At 41.6% G+C, this 21,566-nt stretch overlaps 1 protein-coding gene across 2 annotated transcripts in view; it reads right to left on the reverse strand.

The window, feature by feature from the left end:
* Nucleotides 1-268: 268 nt before the first annotated feature.
* The window catches only part of mark1 (MAP/microtubule affinity-regulating kinase 1), a 36,173-nt gene continuing 14,875 nt past the window's right edge, over nucleotides 269-21,566 (reverse strand). The window contains exons 4-18 of one of the 2 annotated variants that reach the window (XM_085477651.1): nucleotides 15,230-15,278; nucleotides 14,193-14,258; nucleotides 13,858-13,928; nucleotides 12,462-12,518; nucleotides 12,119-12,355; nucleotides 10,849-10,968; nucleotides 8,739-8,838; nucleotides 8,537-8,649; nucleotides 8,244-8,451; nucleotides 7,393-7,574; nucleotides 7,155-7,246; nucleotides 6,037-6,177; nucleotides 4,349-4,600; nucleotides 2,114-2,158; nucleotides 269-2,010 (exon numbers count right to left, since the gene is read on the reverse strand). In XM_085477651.1, coding sequence (XP_085333777.1) covers nucleotides 1,665-2,010; nucleotides 2,114-2,158; nucleotides 4,349-4,600; nucleotides 6,037-6,177; nucleotides 7,155-7,246; nucleotides 7,393-7,574; nucleotides 8,244-8,451; nucleotides 8,537-8,649; nucleotides 8,739-8,838; nucleotides 10,849-10,968; nucleotides 12,119-12,355; nucleotides 12,462-12,518; nucleotides 13,858-13,928; nucleotides 14,193-14,258; nucleotides 15,230-15,278 — 2,079 coding nt within the window. In that variant the 3' untranslated portion in view covers nucleotides 269-1,664. The remainder of the gene's footprint in view (nucleotides 2,011-2,113; nucleotides 2,159-4,348; nucleotides 4,601-6,036; nucleotides 6,178-7,154; nucleotides 7,247-7,392; nucleotides 7,575-8,243; nucleotides 8,452-8,536; nucleotides 8,650-8,738; nucleotides 8,839-10,848; nucleotides 10,969-12,118; nucleotides 12,356-12,461; nucleotides 12,519-13,857; nucleotides 13,929-14,192; nucleotides 14,259-15,229; nucleotides 15,279-21,566) is intronic. The other variant, XM_085477652.1, reaches the window with a different exon arrangement.

A 21,566-nucleotide genomic window follows, 5' to 3' on the forward strand; every position in this document is an offset into this window, starting at 1 on the left:
AAACTGTGATCTTTGACATCGTTCATAGGCTCTGTGGTTTCAGTGTCCAAATAAGGATGGCGAGGGACCTTCAGAAAGCCAGGAGAACTACTGCTCAAGACTACTTAAAAAAAATTTGAAGAACATCTGGCTCCTTGGATGTAAAGAAATCAGTGGTGACTCGAGACTGTTGCACAGCACTGTACTTCCTTAAGCTAAATGAGGCAAACTGTCCTGAACCCTGGGTGTGTAATTATGTCAGATATGAAAAAAATAGGAGTAAAATAAATACAAACAAATAAAATCCTTTTTATTTTCTCCAACAAAGTGCACGCCTCAAATCTACAAAGCAGCACATTACAATGTAATGGAATAAATACAATAAAATCCGCTGAAATTAAAAAAAAAAAAAAAAAAAAAATGAAAGAAAGAAAATTAACACACAAGCAAGGAGATACACAAGTACCTGCACAATCACACTGGTGGCAGGACTAAATCAGGCTCTTTAGAAAGGCTCCATCAAAGAAAAAATAAAATGCCTCGTCGTGGCGATCAACACGTCATGTATCATCCTGTCAGGCGCTTTCTAAAGTAAACCAATTTAAACCCTGCTGTTTTTTTTTCTTCGCAATTGAGGACTACCAAACTAACATCAAAGAAATACAGGTGCATACTCTCATGTTCATACACATCACCCTGGAAAAGTTGTGCAATTGCAGCAGGACCCCCAAATCACCAACCTACTGCCGAGAGAAAATAAAGTGAACACAATTTCAGTTTTAACTGAACTTACTACTCAAGTCTATGTGGTGCAACTTAGTGTTTTTTTCCATAGGCAAAAAAATATAACATAAAAGGCAAGGGAACAAATCCCTCAATTTTCCACAAAATAATTTAGTGCTTTTTAAATAAAATTGAAAACACTATTTCCATATGGTGGCTCTTAAAAAAAAAGAAAAAAAAGAGAAGAGAAAAAAAAACAGAGTGAAAGATTAATGCTCCAAGAGACATCAATTATATTAGGAAAGAACTCAAATCCCATGAAAAAAAAAGACAGTATTAACAATAAAAGTCTGTACAGAACGCTAAATTAATATACAGTACAATACAGTACCTGCAGATGTTATGCATACAGTACAATTCTCTTTTTACATATGGGCTCCAGCCTGATCTATATACTGACTTAACACAGGTGGAAAAGCGGCTAGTTTAGCATACGGTAGGTTTAATGGTTATTCAGCGAGGAGAGTAGATCTTGTAGTAGGCGTTTAGAAAAAGAAGACTGAAAACATTATTGCAGGATGGTCATCTTCAGTTGCATACTGCATGTGTTACATAAATGCGTCTTCTGACGTGGAGCAGCGGGCCGATGAGAGCGAGAAAGAGAGAGACAGAGGGCCGGACGGAAGGAGAAAAAAAAATGCTGGGTTAGCTGTTTTTTTTTTTTTTAATGTTTTCTTTTTTGCTATCTCTCCGTCACAGACGTTAAACTTTGCAATATCTCTCTGATCCACTACCCTGTACAGTACATTCGTGGCCAGTATTGCACGTTTACCAGCCGAGTCCACCCTGATACTGCATGGCGAGGACCGTCAGTGCTGAATTTTGTCCTGCGAGTCGACACTAATCCAGTGATGAGATGAGACTGCGACCAGAGAAAAGACTGACTGGGGCTCCATCTGCTGTCACAGTTTGAGCTCGTTGGCAATTTTGCAGGCGATGTTCTTAAAGGCGATGGACGTGCCCGATATCCTCTTGAAGCGCACGCCGTTGAGCGAAAGGCGGGGCAGCTTGCACACCTCCATCTCCCACTGGACCAGATTGTCCTGGCGAGCGTCGCCGTGGACACAGAAAAGCAGGAAGCGCTCGCGCTGCTCGTAGTCGCAGCTGTTGGCGTCCAGGACTTTTCTGATCTCCCTCATCATCTCCGAGGGCTCCATGGAGGAGGTGGTCTTCATGCTCCAGGTGAAACGCAGGGAGCGAGGCTTTGAATCCCGACTGCCGTCCTCCTTAGTGTCACCAGACGCACTCCTGAGCAAGAAACCATCAGGGAGAGAGTGAGAGCGGGGACAGGGGAAGTAGGCAGAGGTGGGTTTCACGTTCTCTGTGAACTTGACATCTCACAAATTCTTACCTTGGTGTTTCTGTCCTGGCACTGGCCTCTCCCTCACTAGGTACCCTGAAATAAACCAGGAACAGACTCGTTATTCCCTTGGGATCATATCAACACATGCAGCCCCGCCCCGACTCACTACTAAACACCACCCCCATCATGACTGGACACAGAGGGGGTGTCAGGCATCATGCCAGGAAAGAATCCACACTCCTGGGTATCAGGGTTCAGCACACAATGAGGTGACTGTGACGGTCTTTGTTTTGAGGGTCATTCTATTATAGCTCACATTAACCAAATGCATCATCCCATCTACAATACGCTACCTTTCCTTAATCCCCACTGATCTGCAAAGAGCGGAAAAGCGTTTCTAGACAGTCCATTCGGCCTCTGGATTTTTGCCTGGTCTTTTCTGTTAAGCTCAGCCAAAGGATGGGGGAGAATAAGGAGAGGAAAGCTAGCAACTTGAGAAGCAGATATCTGGTGGCTTAGTACAGAAGAAGCTGGTGAGCCGTGAGGTTTGTTTAAGAGGCAGTGGACACAAGGGAGGGAAATACTGCATAACAAAGAGTGTCAGTAGGCAAGGACGTGGTGTAGTGGGCAAGTACGCAAGGGGTTAAGGAAACACGGGCCAAGGTCATAGTGGGCACAAAGAGGTTTGGTTTATTTCGGACGGGGGTGACAAGTGCAGCAAGCGTTATGTTCTCCTACCTCTGGGTCGACCTGAAAGACAGAGCTCTAGGCGGGGAGAAAAGGAGAGAAAGCTGTGAGCCTCCACCAGATGGACCAGCGTGAAGGTGCTAACTGCTGTATGGATGACGAGGGGTGGCAGTGTGGATGTGTGATATTCACAGAGGACTGGGGAAACTATGCAGCATTTATAGTAAACAGGCAGAGAGCGTGACGCTTCCTTCATTTTTATACCTGGAAAGTTCGCATAAAGGAATCCGAACAAACGTCGCAACTCCTTTAATCACTTCAGTAACTTTTACACAGAGACACACAGTATGTCCAGGGATGATTTTTGTTGTGTATCGAGATTTGAATGCATCTAATAATTTGTCCAATGACTGATACCTGCAACATAATTCACCTCACCTCAGCTGTACTTTTTATTTTGTTAAACTTACACAGTGACCATGATAAAGCTAACACCTGGTATTGTTAATGTGAGCCTGTTAGCATGTTTTTACCAAGTATAGCCTTACAGAGCTGCTAGCATGGAAGGAAACTCAAGTCCTTTTCTGAACTGCCTTGTAATCTATTTAAAAAATAACTGTATATTAATTTGGTGTCAGACTAGAAAGAAAAGTGACTTTCTGATTTAGATAATTAATGTACAGTACTGTGCAAAAATCTTGAGTTACTGCTCATTTCTTTAGAATTTGTTTTCAAGGAGCGTTTTGGTATAAATTGCCATCAATAAGTATAAAGGATGGCAGGAGAGAGTGTCTACAGTCTTCTGTAAAACATGCTGGAGTCTCCTGTTGTGGTTTAGGGCTGCATTTCAGCCAGTGGGGTTTGGGATCCTGTCAAAAATAGAATAATTTGCATGCAACAGCATCTGAAAAATGTCTGGTTGGCAGGGACTTCATTTTTCAGTGGTACAATGATCCCAAACACACAGCTAAAGAATACTACTTGAATAGAAAACAAAACACAGATTCAGTCGTGGATTTGCCACCTCAGAGCATCAAACCAAGCATTATTTCTACATGGCAGGAAAAAAAAAGCAGTTAACACCCAAAGAAGAGCTCTGAATGTCCTTTAGGAAGCCTGGAGAAATATTCCTCAAGACTACTTAAAGAAATTACAAGACAGAGGTTGTGTTGAAAAAATAAAAGTGGTCAAACCAGATGTTATTTCCATGTATGTTTGCACATTTAAGTAAATCACTGCACTTGTCTTCCATTATCCAAGCAAAATAAGAAGAAACGAGCGGTGGCTCATGACTTTTGCACAGTACTGTAAGTTTGAACAAAACAAAGCAGGAAGAACGACTTCCTGATCTGGAAATGGGACTACACCAGGAGCACATGAATGTTTCTCCCTGTAGAACCTGCATTTCCCTTCAATAATAAAAGCACCTTAGCACAAAGGAAGTATAAATTAGTAAAGTATGGCTTTACATCCTGCAGTTTTGAAAGCGTTGAGCTGTTCTCAGTCAAATATTTGTTTAACATGTAGCTCTGAGTTTGAGACCACGGTGGTACAATAACTGCTGGGTGCAACGACTCTAAGGTACAAAGCACTGACCTGCGGACAAACTTGGAGGTGATCTTGCTAATGATCCCTGTAGAGGTGCCCCTGCGTTGTTGAGCGAGAGCCCCCGTATCATGAGACAATGTGGGTGAAGCTGGAGGTCCGTTGTAGGTGGCGCTGCGGCGGTCTCTGAGCTGGGCTCCGTGAAAAGTGCTGCGACTGGTGGTACCACGGGGGAAACGGTTCTTCTCTGGGGTGCTAATACTGTGTGCAGACGGAGAGGTGGAGGGGCCGCGTGGAGACGAGCTGCAGAATAAGAAAAACGCGTTGGAGGAGATGAACATCTGGCACATTTCTGTTTGTATTTTAGAATGAAGTTATGGTATTTCTCGATGAAAAGTACATTTTTAACGCCACTGCTGAATCTGAATGACTGTGTGAGCGTGCAGGGTAAAACAGCAGTTTGTGACCATCAGACTGCTTTTAAAGACACAGACCGTACATTTAATTGTTCCATTTGCTGAGTGAAATCAAAGCAATGAATATAAAAAAAAAATTAACTAAGGTGCAATCACATGATCTGTTCCAACAGATGTTTGTAATTTGTTTCTGAAGTGATGACCCAAGGACATTTGCTCAACATTGTGATTCTCATTGTTAAATGTTGAGGAGCACCTGCATGATGATCTGTGAAAATAAACATAATGATTATTTTTGTTTCATGATTATTTTTGAGCCACAGCTATCAAGGCATATACCAATTCTTACCATTGTTTGGACATACGTACAGCTATTGATTATTATTTCAGTAATCAAGTACTCTATCAGTTATTCCATTGATTAGAAATTGCAACGTTTTGCATGTGTTTAAGAAAAAATAATCATTTATGTGCCATATTAAATACAATTTTTAAAAGAACATTATGTCAAATGCGAGTCAAAAAAAAAAGGGGGGGGGGGGGGGGTGATAGTACCAAATCTCCTGAATGAGGTAGATCTGGTGTGTGTTCACGATGTCCATGTGTATCTGTGAGTGTTATATTCTATATTAAGTAACCCAGAAAATTATGTTCCTAAAGCCTTAAACTAAATATGGTCTTTGCCCCCTTCAGAGTCACAGGTATCACTCCAATGAAAAGTAGGACAACTGCCGTCATCCTGCAGCAAGCTGGCTAAGTTAAACATCGCGCCAGACTTTAAAAGTTCATCTGTTCATCTCACTTTCTACACACGTGCTTTTATTTTAACCTCTGTAGAATTCATGCTGTGTAAAAGAAACGGTGGTGGATGGGAGCAAAGTTCTCTTTTCTTCACAATGGCGCTTGATGAACACATAGTTTGGTTAACGAGTGCTATCAGCTTCTTCCCAGTAAAGGTTTTAAAGTTGATTATAAGAACGAGCGGGTTTTGGATGCTAGAAAAACGTTTTATTTCACTCCACCTGAGCTCACCATAACACGATAACAGCTGTGTGTGCAGACTGATTCCGGCCCCACGTTAAACTGGTTAGATGGTGACGACTGAGCGCCATACAGTCATGGATTAAACAAAGCACTGAAAGTTTCTTTTAAAATTGAGTTATTTAAGTTACTTGAATCTTTGCAGCCCTACTATGGAGATTTATTTTCTTCCTTTTTAATTGTAAAGTTTGAAAATAAATCTGAGATTTTAAATCATCATGTTGACATTTAACTTAAAAAAAATACACCATTGTAATCTCCATCACCTACTCGGCTGCTCACCTGGCTTTAAGCTCTGTGTTGTCATCGATGGGGGGCAGTGTGCTCTTTGAAGGATGCCCTGATGATGACATAGACTTGGTGTGACGAGGTCGTGTGGAGCTCATTGCAGTCGACGGGGTACTCCCTGACACCTCGGTTAAACTGGAGACCGAAGCAGAGTACAGATAAAGATAAAATGTTCAATTCATATTATTTAAACAGCATATTCACAAATGTGAAACCACAAGTTTCTCATTTGTGGCTTTCATAAAAAAAATAAAATAAAATAAAATAAAAACAGGAATAGTGATGCTCATAAGCATGGAAAAACATGCATGCACGGTGTTTTCACACCTGCCCCGCTTGAAATCAAACTCTGGTTTGTTTTGCTCCTTGTCGAGGGAGGGCGGCTGGTGGCCGAGCCTTAGCCCTAGCCCATGGAGCCCAGTCAGGTGACACCCAAAGAGAAGACATTGGCGTGCCTTCTTGTAGACCAGGGGTGGGCAATTCCATGCCTCGAGGGCTGGTGTCCTGCAGGTTTTAGATCTCACCTTGGGTCAACACACCTGATAACTAGTTGGTTACCAGGCCTCTGGAGAACTTCAGGACATGTTCAGAAGCTAATTTAGCCATTTAAATCAGCTGTGTTGGTTCAAGGACACATCTAAAACCTGCAGGGACACCGGCCCTCGAGGCCTGGAGTTGCCCACCCCTGTTGTAGACCCACAGGAGGTGCTGTTCAGTGTGTGTCAGATGGATGGATAAAGAGAGAAAGAAAACCTTTAAGCTGAGCTAGCTACCAGGTGTGCACTGCAACTTTGGGCTACATGCCTTCCTGTAGCCAGGTAAGCCTTGCATTCTGGGAAGCAGCAGAGTGCACAAAATGTAGCAACTAAGCATAAAATGAACCCACTGCTTGCCAGCCCAGATCACAACTCTTCCATCCTGTTATTAGTTTTGTTGCTGTGCCCCAGGCACTTCCAACCAATAAGCAAACTCAGCATTCTCATGTGGTTTCTAGTGACGCATTTTAGTTCACTTGTATCTTTAAGTGTATGTGAAGAAACCAACACAAAACAGAGCAAAGTACTACAGGTGTGAAAACTGATCTGTAGATTGATCTAAATATTAGCACGTACCTGCTGTCTTTGCCATTGGGAATAGCTGAATAGCGGTCAGTGGAGGATCGCTCACACACGTATGTGTTCCTGCGAGTCATAGACCCGTTGGTCTGCTTGTGCAGAGAGACAACAAAAATTTACTTAAAATTACTGTGAATCATATAAAAAGGACAAAACGTTTTCTTGAGTATTAAACACGGCTCTGTCAAAAGTTGTTTATTCAGGAGTACGCAGTGTACAGTGCCCACTTCCTCACCCCCACAGCACTTGTGGTTTTCTTCCTCTCCTGCACCCCCAGGGGTGAGGCAGGAACGTCTCCTTTTGAAGTGCTGAGCTCTAGCCGGCGCGCTCCGTCCCACTCCTCCCTGTGGTCACTTTCCACGCTCAAAGCCTGGCCACGCTTTGTATACGATACCGCCGGCGGCACAGACGGACCCACTAGGAGAGACGCACACACAAACAAACGGGATTGGACTTACTTATGTTTAACCAAGCGCGTCGTTATTTCTACACCTCCAACATTTAAGCTTTCAGGAGAAAAAGAACAGACGAGGACAGTATCAAGCAAAGCCAATCCAAGCCAGGATTTATACATCATCTAATCTTTCAGAGGCAGCATCGAGTTATACAGATACAGAAGCCAAGGTGAGCACATATCAAGCAGAGCTGTTCCCTCCACATGCTTTGAGGTGCTGCTCCTGAGGGAGCTGCAGGAAAGCAGCAAGCCAGAAGATGGCGCCAAACACAATGGCCCCACAAGACTTAGGAGGAAGCTGCTACACAACCAGTGCAGTGTGCAGGCTGAGTCACTGATTTTGAAATTTAAGCGTTGGTTCACTGTTTAGGAAAATTAGACCACATTAAGCAAACAAGTTAGTCTGTCGAGGTTTTAAAGACTTTTTTCCCCCACCATAAATAAATCTGAGAGCACAAGGAATGGAAAGTTCCTAAATTAGTGTCAACGGTGGGAAAATGTTTCTGTTGTAAAGCTTATTGAGGTCTATTCAGCAGTGTACACTCATTCGGCCAATCATCAGTGACTGAGAGTAACTTCCCTCTACACAACACGCAGCACTCTCAGAGCCGGGAAGGATGAGGTTACTTTACTTGGCTTCTCTACGACACCACCACCACCACCACCATCATCATCATCATCCCCACCATGATCACTGTAGCGGCGCTGCTTCTGATTGGTCGAGATGCTGCGCGTGACCTTGGGATGGGCGGGAGAAATGCTGGAGCTGTTGTTGATGTCACTGGTCGGCCGCTGTCGCTGACCCAGGATGCTGTTAGCCAGAGGCTCGCTCCCTTCGAACTGCAACGTGAAGGCGGATGTGGTCACATGACTCACTGCAGAGGTGATGTAGGCGATCAATGAGTCGCAAGTCAAACAAACTCACCTCCGGGGCTTTTCTTCCCAGGAGCAGGTAAGTGGCCATGACTTCGTCATATTTTTGATTCTGCAGGGAATCGGTGATCTCATCTTTAGGGAAGCCCATCGTCACCATGAGCTCTGAGTGATGGAGTCAGTTAACATTAGCGGCGAGAATCCCAGAATTTTAAATGACAAAGAATGAGATCAACACAAACACAAACACACACCTATTCTAGATGAATCACTGAAGTCCGCCTCAGGCTCGATGTAAGGTTTAAGCTCCTCCTCCTCGTGACCTACATTCATCCAGTGGTCTTTCATGATTTGCTGACAAAGAAAGAAGGCAATTAAAAATCATGCATATCTTCTTTAACGGCTCGTAATTAATCAGTTATGCAACACGCAACAGGAATTTGACGAAAGTCTGACAACATGGCGATCAATTGTTATTATTACTGGAGAAATCTTTACTATTGAGCCTGGGTCTGAATGCAGGGATGATATTGACCTGTAAACAATGAGTGTCCAAACACTATTTGCAAAGGAGAAAAACTCATAATCAGTGATGGGAATAACGCCGTTACAAGTAATGGCATTACTTTTTTCAGTAAGGAGTAATCTAACTAATTACTTTCCTATCGTTACAACGCCGTTACAGTTACTAACAAGGAAATGTGGTCCGTTACTATTTTCCAACAAACAGAAGGTTGAAGCTGTGTTCAGCTTACCGCATCTTATATCAGTTGCACGGAAGTAGCTGTTTACGTAAGTAATCTGGGCGCTACAGCTTTAAGCAGCTGCGCGTGCTCCCGCGGATGATAATCACAATCACTGTCTAGGACAACACCTGGAGCTCAGGGGGCAAAACAATTGCATGAGAGCTGCTGTTTGACTGAGGAAGAATAAAGTAGTCGTGGTAAGCCAATCACATGACCACTTAAAGACAAAGAAACAAGGTGAAATATACCAGTTTATAAATTGTGTTGATAGGCTACGTAAAACCAGAGTCATGATAAAAATGACTCTGGTTTTTTCCTCAATAGCTTAGTCGCGTTTACTGCCTAAGGACAGCGCAGCAAGCACTCTCTGCTTATGAGCAAAAAACCCCCCAAAAAACAGGGGAAGTTAGGAGTGACGGCGAGAGAGAGAGAGAGAGAGAGAGAGAGAGAGAGAGAGAGAGAGAGAGAGAGAGAGAGAGAGAGCAGAAAAAGAGAGAGCGAGTTTTGATATGTGAGAGATTTGTGACGTTTAGCGTGTTTGGAGTGTGTAGTTAATGTGTTGTCTTGTGTAGTTAGTGTGTAGTGTTGTGGATAGTTTTGTGTTGTGTGTCAGAACAATGAGGCGACTGCTGTCTCCAGGTAGAAACAGGAGTGATACACCTGCTGCTGTCAGGCCTGCAGGTATCAGGCTGTGATGTTCTCCTTTATAGTGGACAGAAATTATTGTTTTGGAGTGGCACAAATAATTTGTGGCATCTTATTGAATGCAGAACAGCTGATTGTTATGTAAATAGTTTGAAATGGTTATTTAAAAAAATCAAGGTAAAAGGTAAATGGATGCAAATAACTTTGTTTGCAAAACTTGTGCATAGGATTTTAAAATTGACAATTTATATTTGCATTTAAAGTTATGAAATATGATTCATTAAACATGTTTGTGGTTGTTACAGTAAAAATAACTTTTTCTACTCAGATTTTATGTTTTTTGTCTGATTTTAAATCAATTGTGTTAATACAGTATGTCAAAATGAAATTCAGACAGGTGAGGTTGTGCTGAAAAGAATGATACCAAACAAGACAAAGTAAATAGTTTTTAAAGGTAAAATGTGGAGGGAAAATCAAAAGTAGTTAAAAATGGCCAATTATACCCTGGACCCCAGAGGGTTAAACGCTTTTTTAAAGTAACGCAATAGTTACTTTTCAATTAATTAATTACTTTTAGAATATTGTAACTCAGTTACTTTTTTGAAGTAGTAATTAGTAACTATAATTAATTACTTTTTCAAAGTAACTTGCCCAACACACGCTCATAATAATGAATGCACATCGTATAAGGATTTTGCACACAAAATTAAGGATTATTTCCATTCCATTTAGTTTTTCTGTTGATGAAGGCTGTAGTGAAATCAAATTTTAAGTCCACTCTTTGAAGAATATCATTCCTCTGACAGGCTATAAAATTAAAACCATTCTTTTGTTTTCCACCAACCAACAGTGGCAATTACCTGCTTCCATGACATTAAAACAATATCACTCCACATGGTTACGACTGTCTTTTTGACTACTTGCTGGAGAGGAAATAACTGTTAAGCTGCATCAATGCAAACACAGGTATTACCTCCAAACTGCCTCGTTTCACGGGATTGAGCACGAGCAGTTTCTTTAGCAGGTTTTCACAGTCTGTGGACATGTAGAAGGGAATACGGTACTTTCCTCGCAGGACTCTCTCTCTCAGCTCCTGCACACCAAAGTTGCAGACAGACAGGAGGAGAATTTAGCAACAAAGTTTAACAATAAAAGGAACAGCATCATTTTTCCCATGTAAGCCATTTGAAAGGAGCAGACCCCAGCGTAAACAACACAATCGCTCTATAATGTTGCTTATTTACTCATCAAGTGTGCACTCAGTAGCTATTTAGAGTCAAGTGGTGAATGCCAGTCAAATATTTATTCTCCTATGGCTCCGTTTTGGCTGGCTGTGTTCACATGCTGTACTTGTGGCTGTAAAGATATTGATCAATGCGCCTATAACACTGCAGGTCATTCAGCCCTGCTGTGAACATTAGTGAATCTGACTAAATTTAGTCCAAACTGTTGCTTTATTAAAGGAACATGAATTCATGCGCATGTCTCATTACACACAATACACAGTAAATTCCACCTTTAATTTTTTATGGTTGAAGTAACCACCTCGTGTGAACATCATAAGTCTGTCAGAATGGCTCAGATTTTTTTTTTGGCCCAACTTCATTTACGGTAATCAGGCTTTTGGAGTTCAAGCTATTTCATACTCAAACAGAAGTATTCAAACTGATGAATAAAAGATCTAATTACTAACACTGTTACGGTTCAGCTATAATTATTTGGACAATAAATATTTTTTAATAAAATGCGCTGAAGTTCAGAGGAAAAGATTTGCATTTGTAGTTTTACTGTTGGTTTCTGTTTTTTCTTCTTTCTATACGACTTGTCTCTCAAAAAGCTTTTCCTCACTCTCAACTGTGATGTGGACAATTAATAAAGGAATTTGTAACTCAACTCAAGAGCAACACCACAGTTGTACTAACCATGATGAAACCTGGTAGAAAAATAACTCCTCCCTTTATGTACACTGTATCAGTGTTTTCTATTGTCTGAATGCACACAACTGAGAATATCTGCAAGACCCAAGTGCAATATGATCTTAAGATCAGATGATTACATAAGCATTTTATCTGAAACACACAGAGCACTTTATCGACATGTGGACAGCCAGAGGTGGAAAGTGCTCACAGAGAAAAAACTTTTCCAAGCTTATCACCAGTTGCAACATTAAAATTTCCAAGTAGTTCCTGAGTCAATATGAACTACTTAGAACAAACAAACAAACAAACAAAACAGCTGCCCACCTTTAGGTTCTGTCCATCAAAGGGCAGTGAGCCGCTGACCAGTGTGTAGAGGATAACCCCTAGACTCCAGACATCCACCTCTGGACCATCGTACTTCTTCCCCTGGAAGAGTTCGGGAGCAGCGTATGGCGGAGAGCCACAGAAAGTATCCAGTTTGCTGCCCACAGTGAACTCATTGCTGAAGCCGAAATCAGCTATCTTGATGTTCATATCTGCATCTAACAACAGGTTCTCTGCCTGCAGTGAAGAGAAAAAGAGGCAAAGCACACCGTGGACTGTCAACACCGACAGGAAGTGACTGATGTGGATAATCGTGAGGAGAAATTGTCTCACAAACTTTCACCTTTAGATCTCTGTGTACTATCCTCCTCTGGTGACAATACTGCACTGCAGACACAATCTGAAATATTAAAAAAAACAAAAAAAACAGGCATCATGACAGTTAAATACATGTACAATATCATGTACATTACATAGAAATGCACACAAACTGCAGCCTTTTCTTTATTGATTAATCAAACCGGTGTTTGTTCACAAACTGTTTTCGTAGGACTAGCTGGTGATTCTAAGGGCGCTTTCACACCGATAGCTTGTTTACTCTGAATCAGTTGATGAGTTTGTAAACTAGCAGCTTCATCCCAGGGTTTGGTTTGGTTTCACACAGACAAAAATCCAAGTGAAATCCAAGTGAACCAAAACGCATCACAACAAACCACGTGAGAACATTCAGCGCACTCATTGGCTGGGGCGGGAGCAACAAAGGTATATACAGGAAGAAGGTGTTGGGTGAGAAAACTGAATTTACATTCATTTCAGTTAGTTGCTAGCCCATGCAGACCTTTGCACATCTATAGTATCTTCCTGCAGTTAGAATAAAAAACAAAACAAAAATACGTTTCTACGGGATTTTTGTTTTTTAACTTAAACTTGTAACATACACCAGGGTAGTTGGTTCAGATCGGGGTTGGATTACGTTCACACCATAAATGAACCGTTCCAGACCACCTCCCCCCAGTTGTCACGGTGCGGTTGTTTTGTCTGATCACACCTGCACAAACTAACTGCACGAAAGGGGAAAATTAACCAGAATCAGAGTTCGATTTCCACAGGTGTGGAAACCCCTTAAATTAGCCACAGATGTGAATATAACTGCAAAAGACTAGCTACCTGATCAGGTGCACCTCGCCTCTCATGCTATGCCAGCTGGAAAAGGCTTCAGACCCTCCAGTGAAATTAATATTTGAATTAGCAGTTAAGAAAAATAGAAGGCTGGATATTGTATAAGATTCTTGCAGTGACATTGTTTATCTCAAAACGTGAGACAAACAAAGAAAGAGAGCTTTCATGCAAGCAAAACATTTTATTAGTATTTGCACATGATCTTTAATCAAGCTATTATTTAAAAGAGGCCACAAACCTGCATGCACTCAGACATAAATGAACACATCTGGATTTTGACCCTGTCGACGTTACACCGAAGGAAAAAGAATAAAAATAAAATTGAATTCTGTTCACTTTCAGGCCAAGCATGAAAGGAAACTAGTAAATTCACAAACTACTGTAGATGCCTTATTGCTCCTGCAGCACCACTAGATGTCAGAGCAGCATCTAAAAGGAAGTTGTTCCCTCTTTCCTCTGCAGTCAGTGATAAAGCTTGATCTTGGTGCATGCAGTCTTCTCTCAAAAAACAGTAAGGGAATGACGACAGAGGCGTGAGCGCTGCGATACTGATGACTCACCTGTCTGAACTTGGCTCTGGCCTCCTTCTCCTTCATTCTGCCGTGAGCCACTAGATAGTCAAACACTTCACCTGTAGAAAGAAGAAATATATAATTATCAATAAGTATATTGATAAAAATCACATCAATAACCATGTACTAATGCTTGCTTTGAGGTAACCCAACAAATAACATGTTTAATATTTAATTTGAAATGGTGACTAGCTGGAGTGACAGATTTGTAAATAAGCATTTTTGCAATGAATTTTAGAGTTAAACTAACACAACAGAGTGACACTCAGAAAAATTAACAAAATGTCACCTGTTTGGTGGACATGAATTAATGCTTCACTTACCACCACTGGCATACTCCATCACCAAATAAAGAGTCTTCTCTGTTTCAATCACCTCAAACAATTTCACTGCAGGAGAAAGTGGGGAAAGGAGGCAGAGATGAAGTAAATCAAAAGCTAATTGAAGGTTGTGATTTGGTGTAAGCTGAGCTTGCTGGTCTGGTCTATCCTAATGCAATAAAACTCTTAACAGAGTCTGAATGGTGCCAGCATGGTACAAAGTGGCATTAAACCATTTGCTAACTATGCTTGTACTTTTGTACAGTCAGATCAAGATGTGATCATTTCTTTATATTTTTCTAGGAAAATGGGAAGCAGGTTCTGCGATTTATTTAAACAAGTTCAAACACACAGTAGATAAGACAAAACAGAGTTTCTGCAACTCTAAGGAGCCTAAAAGTCAATATTTGGTATGACTACCTTCATTCTTTAACACAGCCTGAACTGTAGTTTAAGTAGTTGTCAGGAATAGTTCTCAAGACATCTTGATGGACATTTAAAGCTCTTCTTTGGATGTTGGCGGCCTCTTATTCTGTTTACTCTCAAGTTGATCCCACTCTGCTTTTTCACCCAGACTCTGGGGAGGCCAACATGACTGATAGTGTTCCTTTGTGTGTTTTTCTATTCCAGGTATGCTTTTACTGTATTTGGCAGTGTTTTGGGGATCACTGTCACGCTGACGAATGAAAACCTTTGCTTCAATCAGACACTTTCCAGGTGATATTGCATGGCATGGAGGAGATTTCCCTGCAGCCAATGTTCCAAGAAAAACTTTAAAAGACCTTAAGAAAGCCTAGAGAACTATTGCTCAAGACGAGCTAAGAAGAAAAGAAAAAAATGAGGTGTGGATCATGAGTTTTGGACAGTATTCTAAGTAAAAGAATAATTTGCAGAAGGAAAGTACAATCTTATCAAAGTGTGAGATGTTTTCATGGATAAGGCAGTAACTTAATGGGGATCGCTTGTTACACAGTGTGCTTTCACAGGGAAATACTAATCCAAACTCACTGAGGGTCTTGTAGGTTGCTGTTTGGGCTTACCTATATTTGGATGATTCAAAATCTTCATTATTCTGACTTCCCTGAAGAGCTGTAGAGACAGACAGGAACATTTAATGCACCCACAAACATGTCAAATGAAATTACAATCAATGAGCACTTAGTGTCAGCTCGGGCTCTGCTGGGAAAGCACTTATTAAGCACTGATTAGAGGAGTTAAGTGAAGGGAACTCAGCCACAATAAATTACACGGATCTTCGAAACCATAAGAGAACCTGAGGATGACAGGACAACTGGACTGTGTGAAGCAACATGGCGCAGCGACAACATTGTGCTAAACCCTGCCCTACACAGACAGGGTAGAGAATTACATCTCCACCGACACGCTGCAGTCCAGCAAGCCGGCCAATCGGTTGTCCAAACAGCCAGTCAGCAGCATCGCACGCACAGCCAGCCACTGCAGAGAGGCAGTACACAGGCTCAGAGCCAGTCAGACATCTGCTGCCTAATGTAATCATCTTAGCATGCAAAAAAGATGCAGAAATGATGCTGATGCCTTAGTCACATAACTGTAGAAAACAAAATGTAGAAGAAGGTTCCTCTACTGCAGAGGGAGAAAGTTTCTACCCAGCCACAGGAGGCTAAAGGAAAATCTAATTTCTCTGAGCCTCCCTGTGCAACATCTGAGTGATGAGTCAGAAAGCAGAATCATTTAAAACTCAGTCTTGGCACGGCTGTTTATGTCAGACGAGCTTCTGCAGCCACTTAGAGGTGCTGTTGAATCGTCTACATTCTGCTGATTCTCAGCAGAGCTCTGCTGAGGTTGTGTTTGAGTGTTAAATTTCAACGCCAACACGACTGGGATTTCACACCTGAGGCAGAACACAGATTTTTGCCATTTGCTGGCTTCGACTCAGTGAAAACTGAGCGACGCTTTGATCCACGGTCTTTTCTAAAAACGAGGAAAAATATGTCGTTATCGAATGTGTCAAATTAAACGAAGAGAATGGATACTGTATTGTGGTGTGTGTGTCTATATGAGCGTGTTTGTTCGACTTCTTTCAGTGGCCTTTTAGGTCTTACATAAGTGCCGGGATAGTCTATGTTTCTAGGTCATCAAACACAGCTATTACACCAGTGTGAGCAGGCCTGACTCTGTGGGACCTCTGAGCCACAGTCTGGTTCAACAACATGCAGGTACTCACTCTCACTCTAATTCTTTCTTTGGGTCCCTGTCTCTACTTGCTCACCTGCCTCACTTTTTCTTTTCTTCCTCTCATAACATCCAAAAAACACACCCACGCCCACACACGAATAATGCAAGAAAAAGTCTCAAGTTTTCTTAAACCTAAACAACACTTTTTCCCCCAAACAAGTGTGGTTTGAAGACTAGCATAGATTGTTTCCCAGTGCCACAGAGCTCCGTTGTTGTCCGGAAAATATTAAAACCACATCAGTAAGGCACACTCGGTGGCATTTTCCCTCTTTACAATGTAGATGGGCACTGTAGTTTATTCAGAGGCAAGCCCACACTCCTCCCACTGCTCTAAATGTTCTCAACAGTACAAAATAAGCAGTCCAAGACATTTTTTTTGTAAATAAATCTTCATCATAAAGTTTCAAAAATGTCCTTTTCATCGTCATGTTAATGACATTTATTGACAATAGCAAAAAAATGTAATTATATTTCATCCCTATTAAGTAAGCGAGCTTCTTTGGCGTTTCATGACAGATCACAGTAATACAGACATATCTGAATTTCATTTTATAGCTTTTCACCGTTTTAATTATCAGGCCCAAAAGAGATGCACTGGCCAGCTGAGCAGCACCAAAAGGCCCGAAAGACCACAGAAGACAACTAAACCGGATGCTAAAAGAATGATTTCCATTATTAAGAAGAACAACTTCTCAGCAATTAACCAAATCAAGAACACTCCTGAGAAGGCAGATGTATAACTGTCAAAGTCTACAATGAAGAGACGCCTTCATGAATGCAAATGTAGAGGATCTACAAGGTGCAAACCACTGGCTACACTCAAGAACAAGAAGGTCAGGTTAGACTTAGGCAGGTCATACCACATGACCTGTCTAACATGGTGGAGGCTAGGGGTGGGGGGAAAAAATTGATACTGTGTAGTATCGTGATATTTTGTTTGCTAATAATGTATCGATACAGGGACAGCAGAAATCGATATTTTGTTACAAAAAAGGTTTTTGTGCTCTGACTTCAGAGCATGTTGATCCTTTTTCTGAGCAAGAATCCTGACATTCCTTCACTGTCCAAATGTGTTTAACTTTTTCTTTGGCAGCAATAAACATGACAGTTTACTTATTTTAATTTAAGACATGTTTTATTTTAATTAAGTTTAAAACTTTTTTCCATCCATCCATTCGCTTCCGCTTATCCTTTTTTTTTTTTCAGGGTCGCGGGGGGCGCTGGAGCCTATCCCAGCTGTCATAGGGCGAGAGGCGGGGTACACCCTGGACAGGTCGCCAGTCTGTCGCAGGGCCAACATACAGGGACAGACAACCATTCGCACTCACTTTCATTCGCACATTCACACCTAGTGACAATTTGGGTTATCCCCACTAGTGGGGATAGGTTTAAAACTTTTTTATTTAATGTAAAATGATATTTTGTTTTAATTTACTTTCAAATTCTTCAGTTGCTGAATGGGCTGCATAGTTTTCATAAATTTCATAGTTCAAAATAGCTATAATTGTACCAGATGGTTGCATTCAGTTAAGCTGGGCTAGACTGTAATACAAACCGTTCAGTTTGTCAACAATAAAACTGACTGAAATGAGAGAAAGACTGAGTGCGAGACTTTGATATTAGATAAAATGAATATTGATAAAGTTTACCTTTATGTACAGAATCTGAATATCGCAAAATATTTAAAAAAAACTTGCAATAATATCGTATCGTGCGTTAAGTATTGTGATAATATCGTATCGTGGGATGTATGGTTCCCACCTCTAGTGGAGGCGGTGTTATGCCGTGAACATGTATTGCTGCTAGTGGAAGGAGGTCACTGTTGGGTCGCCGGTGTTTACTGATGATGTGACAGCTGATAGAAGTAGCAGGATGAATTCTGAACAAGTGCACAAGGCGATACTCTGTGTGCTCATTTCTGGTCATTTCGCCAAATGCTGCAAAACTGAATTAACAGCACACAACCTAAGAGTTTCTCAAGGCAAAGAAATTGGATATTCTTCAATGCCCAAGTCAGTCGCGTGATCTCAACTCAACAGAGCATGGTTTTCAGGTACTGAAGGCGAAACTGAATGCAGATCAACCCACAAACAAGCAGCATCTGAATGTGGCTGCAGTGACGGGCCCTCACAGAGGATCTCATGGGAGGAAACAGCGTTTGGTGATCTTTAGTGACTGACTGCAAAGGATTTTCATCAAACTATCAAAAACAGTCCTTATATTTAAAATTATGTTAGTTTGTCCAAATACTTGTGAGCAACTATGTATGAAAATTAAATGGTTAATAGGAAATTTTTGTTAAACATCTTTGCATTAAAGCTGAAAGTCTGCACTTCCATCACATGTTGACTGATTTCAAATTCACTGTGCAAAAACTTTTAGCATCCCTCTCATGGCTTTGTACCTAATCTGTGTGATCTATTTCTGTACTAATATGAAAACAGTTTACAGCATATTAACAGGCACAAATATAGAGTTCCTACAGACTGAGTGTATGGTGTTCACTTGTACGATGTACATGTACGATATATACACTCACGTTTATACATTAATGCAACTATTTTGAGATTGACATTTTAAAGGAATGTGTGCATGCAGATTTTATAGCCTGAATTTGTTATGGGACAAAAATCTTCCTGATCCAAGTGCCTCAGAATAGCAGGCTTCTGCATGGCAAACCTTGCTCCATACTCATCAACTGCCATGTTGGCCTGAGAGGTTCCCCCGTGGTAACAAAGTCAATTAGAGTGGAAACACACTGACACAATAACCAGAAGATCTACCGCACTACACAAGAATAAAAAACAACCCCCCCCCCCAAAAAAAAAGTTAGAACCTCCGATACACATCCATCCATGCACGTGCTTTAATATCTGATGCATTGGTCAAGACAGAAAATCTGTAATATTCTGGATGAGTGATGAATATCTCAGTCTCTTATCTCTTCCCGTCTCTGCCTTGTTCCGCCTCTCTTTCTCTCTCTCTCGTTTGCGTCATTGCCCTAAAGCCCCTCACATGGGAAGCACGCGTGCAGCCACTTGGAAACAAAAATTAGAACAAATCTGAGAAGGGCAGTGGAAAACGACAACAACAAACACTGTGTCTGTCGATATAAGCTCAATAAGGATGTAGCCACCATGCAGGCTGACAGGAGATAATGAGTTAGCGGTCTTTGATCCAATCTACTATTAATATCAATAATATCTACAGATGCAGGAAGGGGGGGGGGGGGGGGTCACAGCCTGGCATAAAGCAGATTTTCAGGTAGACAAGGATTACAGAAAGAGCTACAAAAACAACAAATTTGCATCGCACACATCATTTGCAATGCGGTTGAATCTCAGTAGTCTGTGCCAGTGACCTACTTCCAGCCACCCAGAGGCACCCAGTCTCCCAAACTAGCCTTAATTACAGCAGTCCCCATACAGAAGGAGCAGATATCAGACTGGGAACACTTACAAGAACTGGCTGGACTATTTCAGTCACAGCAGCACAGCTGCTCATTCAACATGGAGATTATTGATAGGATGAGTAGTCTGGAAGCCCTCATCCCTCTAATGGGTACGTGCGTGCATGTTTAAAGTGCTCAAATATTACATAAAAAACCACATATCAGTAAATAACCATAGCTTTCTGTTTTTCCAAGAAAGACCGTGAGAGACAAAGACAAACAGACAGGCATCACTGATATTCAGGAAACAATCCCATCCTCGACTCCCAAGGTGCTAAAACCCAACAAGAAAAGGCACACATCTTTTTCAATCACTCTGCAACTATGAGCCACTCGTTATTCATAATCCACAAAACCAAAACACACTTTACTTACACCAAAACTCATTTTAACGCTTGTATAATATGTCTTATGGAACAGAAAATATTCACAAACATGTAAATCTGTGCATATCTTAGCCAGCGTTTCAGTTGTGTTATGATTCACCTCAAACACAAGTGCTGCCCGTCCAATCACCTTCCGCTCATCTGAACAAGACCAAAGCTTCGCTAGCCCATAGGCTCAACAGCGTTTCATTGGCTAATGCAGAATGGCAGGCACAAGACAGACATCAACAACACCCATTTACAAGAGCTTGACCCCATAGTGAGCTTTTTGTAGAATACACAAACAGAGTCGCCGTGTATTGTTCGGAGCAGTTTCTCACACAGTCACACTCGGATATAAGAGTGAGGGTAAAGGTTGGTACTGCAGCTTTGAGCCATGTTAAAAATAATAACTAGAGAAGCTGCCAGTGTTTCTGGGGTTTAATTTACCCTCTTCATGCTCTTCAGTCTTTTACATGTCATGTGTAACAGAAGAGAACCACATGCCAATCATGCAACCTTCCATATTTCACTGGCGTCTTTTAAGCGATGAAAAAGAAAACAACTCTTATTTACAGATTACAAAGAGAAAGCGCTGGGATGATGGGATGAGCGCAGCGTTTGCTCGGAGGGGATTAGCGGAGAGGCCTATTTTAGGGCTAAAATGCCTAAAACCATGACAACGTCAACAACCCTGACCACAGATGACATGTGATGCATTTCCTGTGGCGAATCTCAGGAGGTGCTTTGGATGCTAAGCTGACCTCATTTCCTGTTGGGGCTGAAACCACCTCAAAGTCACATCAGGGCCAATGGGCCATAAAGAAAAAGAGGGGAGGTTCGCTGTAACCTCATGACTCATTTTGGCCTCTGCTAACCCCTCTTTAAAATCAAGTGATCGGGACACTGTGGGCTCACACAGATATGCTTAAGAAAATAAGTGTTAAAGTGCTGTTTGATGTGAAATAAAGCTAATTCTAATCAGAGAGGATGCTAGCTACACTAATGCATAAATGTGTGCATAATGTTGCCAAAAATGACAAAAAAAATCCCCAGAGATTCTGCCAGCTAGAGCCTTCTGCATAAACCAAATATCTTCTGCTTATGTCTCTGTGTGTCATACAGGTTTGTGTGTATGTGCATGCGTGTGGTAGTAAAAGATCTGACAGGGCGATGGTTGTGCCTACAGTGCCAGATGGTGAGCCCACAGCCTGGCTCCTCTGAGACCATAAAAAGAAATATTAGTGGCATTTTGACAGGCTAACATGAAAGAGTGGCAGGGAGTGTAGGAATAATGTGGCCCAATCAGGCATCTCAAACCCACACTGAAACAGAGTCAGCATGAAT

The sequence above is a fragment of the Copadichromis virginalis genome, linkage group LG13 (genome assembly GCF_057382275.1).
Source record: "Copadichromis virginalis isolate Kocher_CV1m ecotype Utaka linkage group LG13, C_Virginalis_male_GT1.1, whole genome shotgun sequence".
NCBI lineage: Eukaryota > Metazoa > Chordata > Actinopteri > Cichliformes > Cichlidae > Copadichromis > Copadichromis virginalis.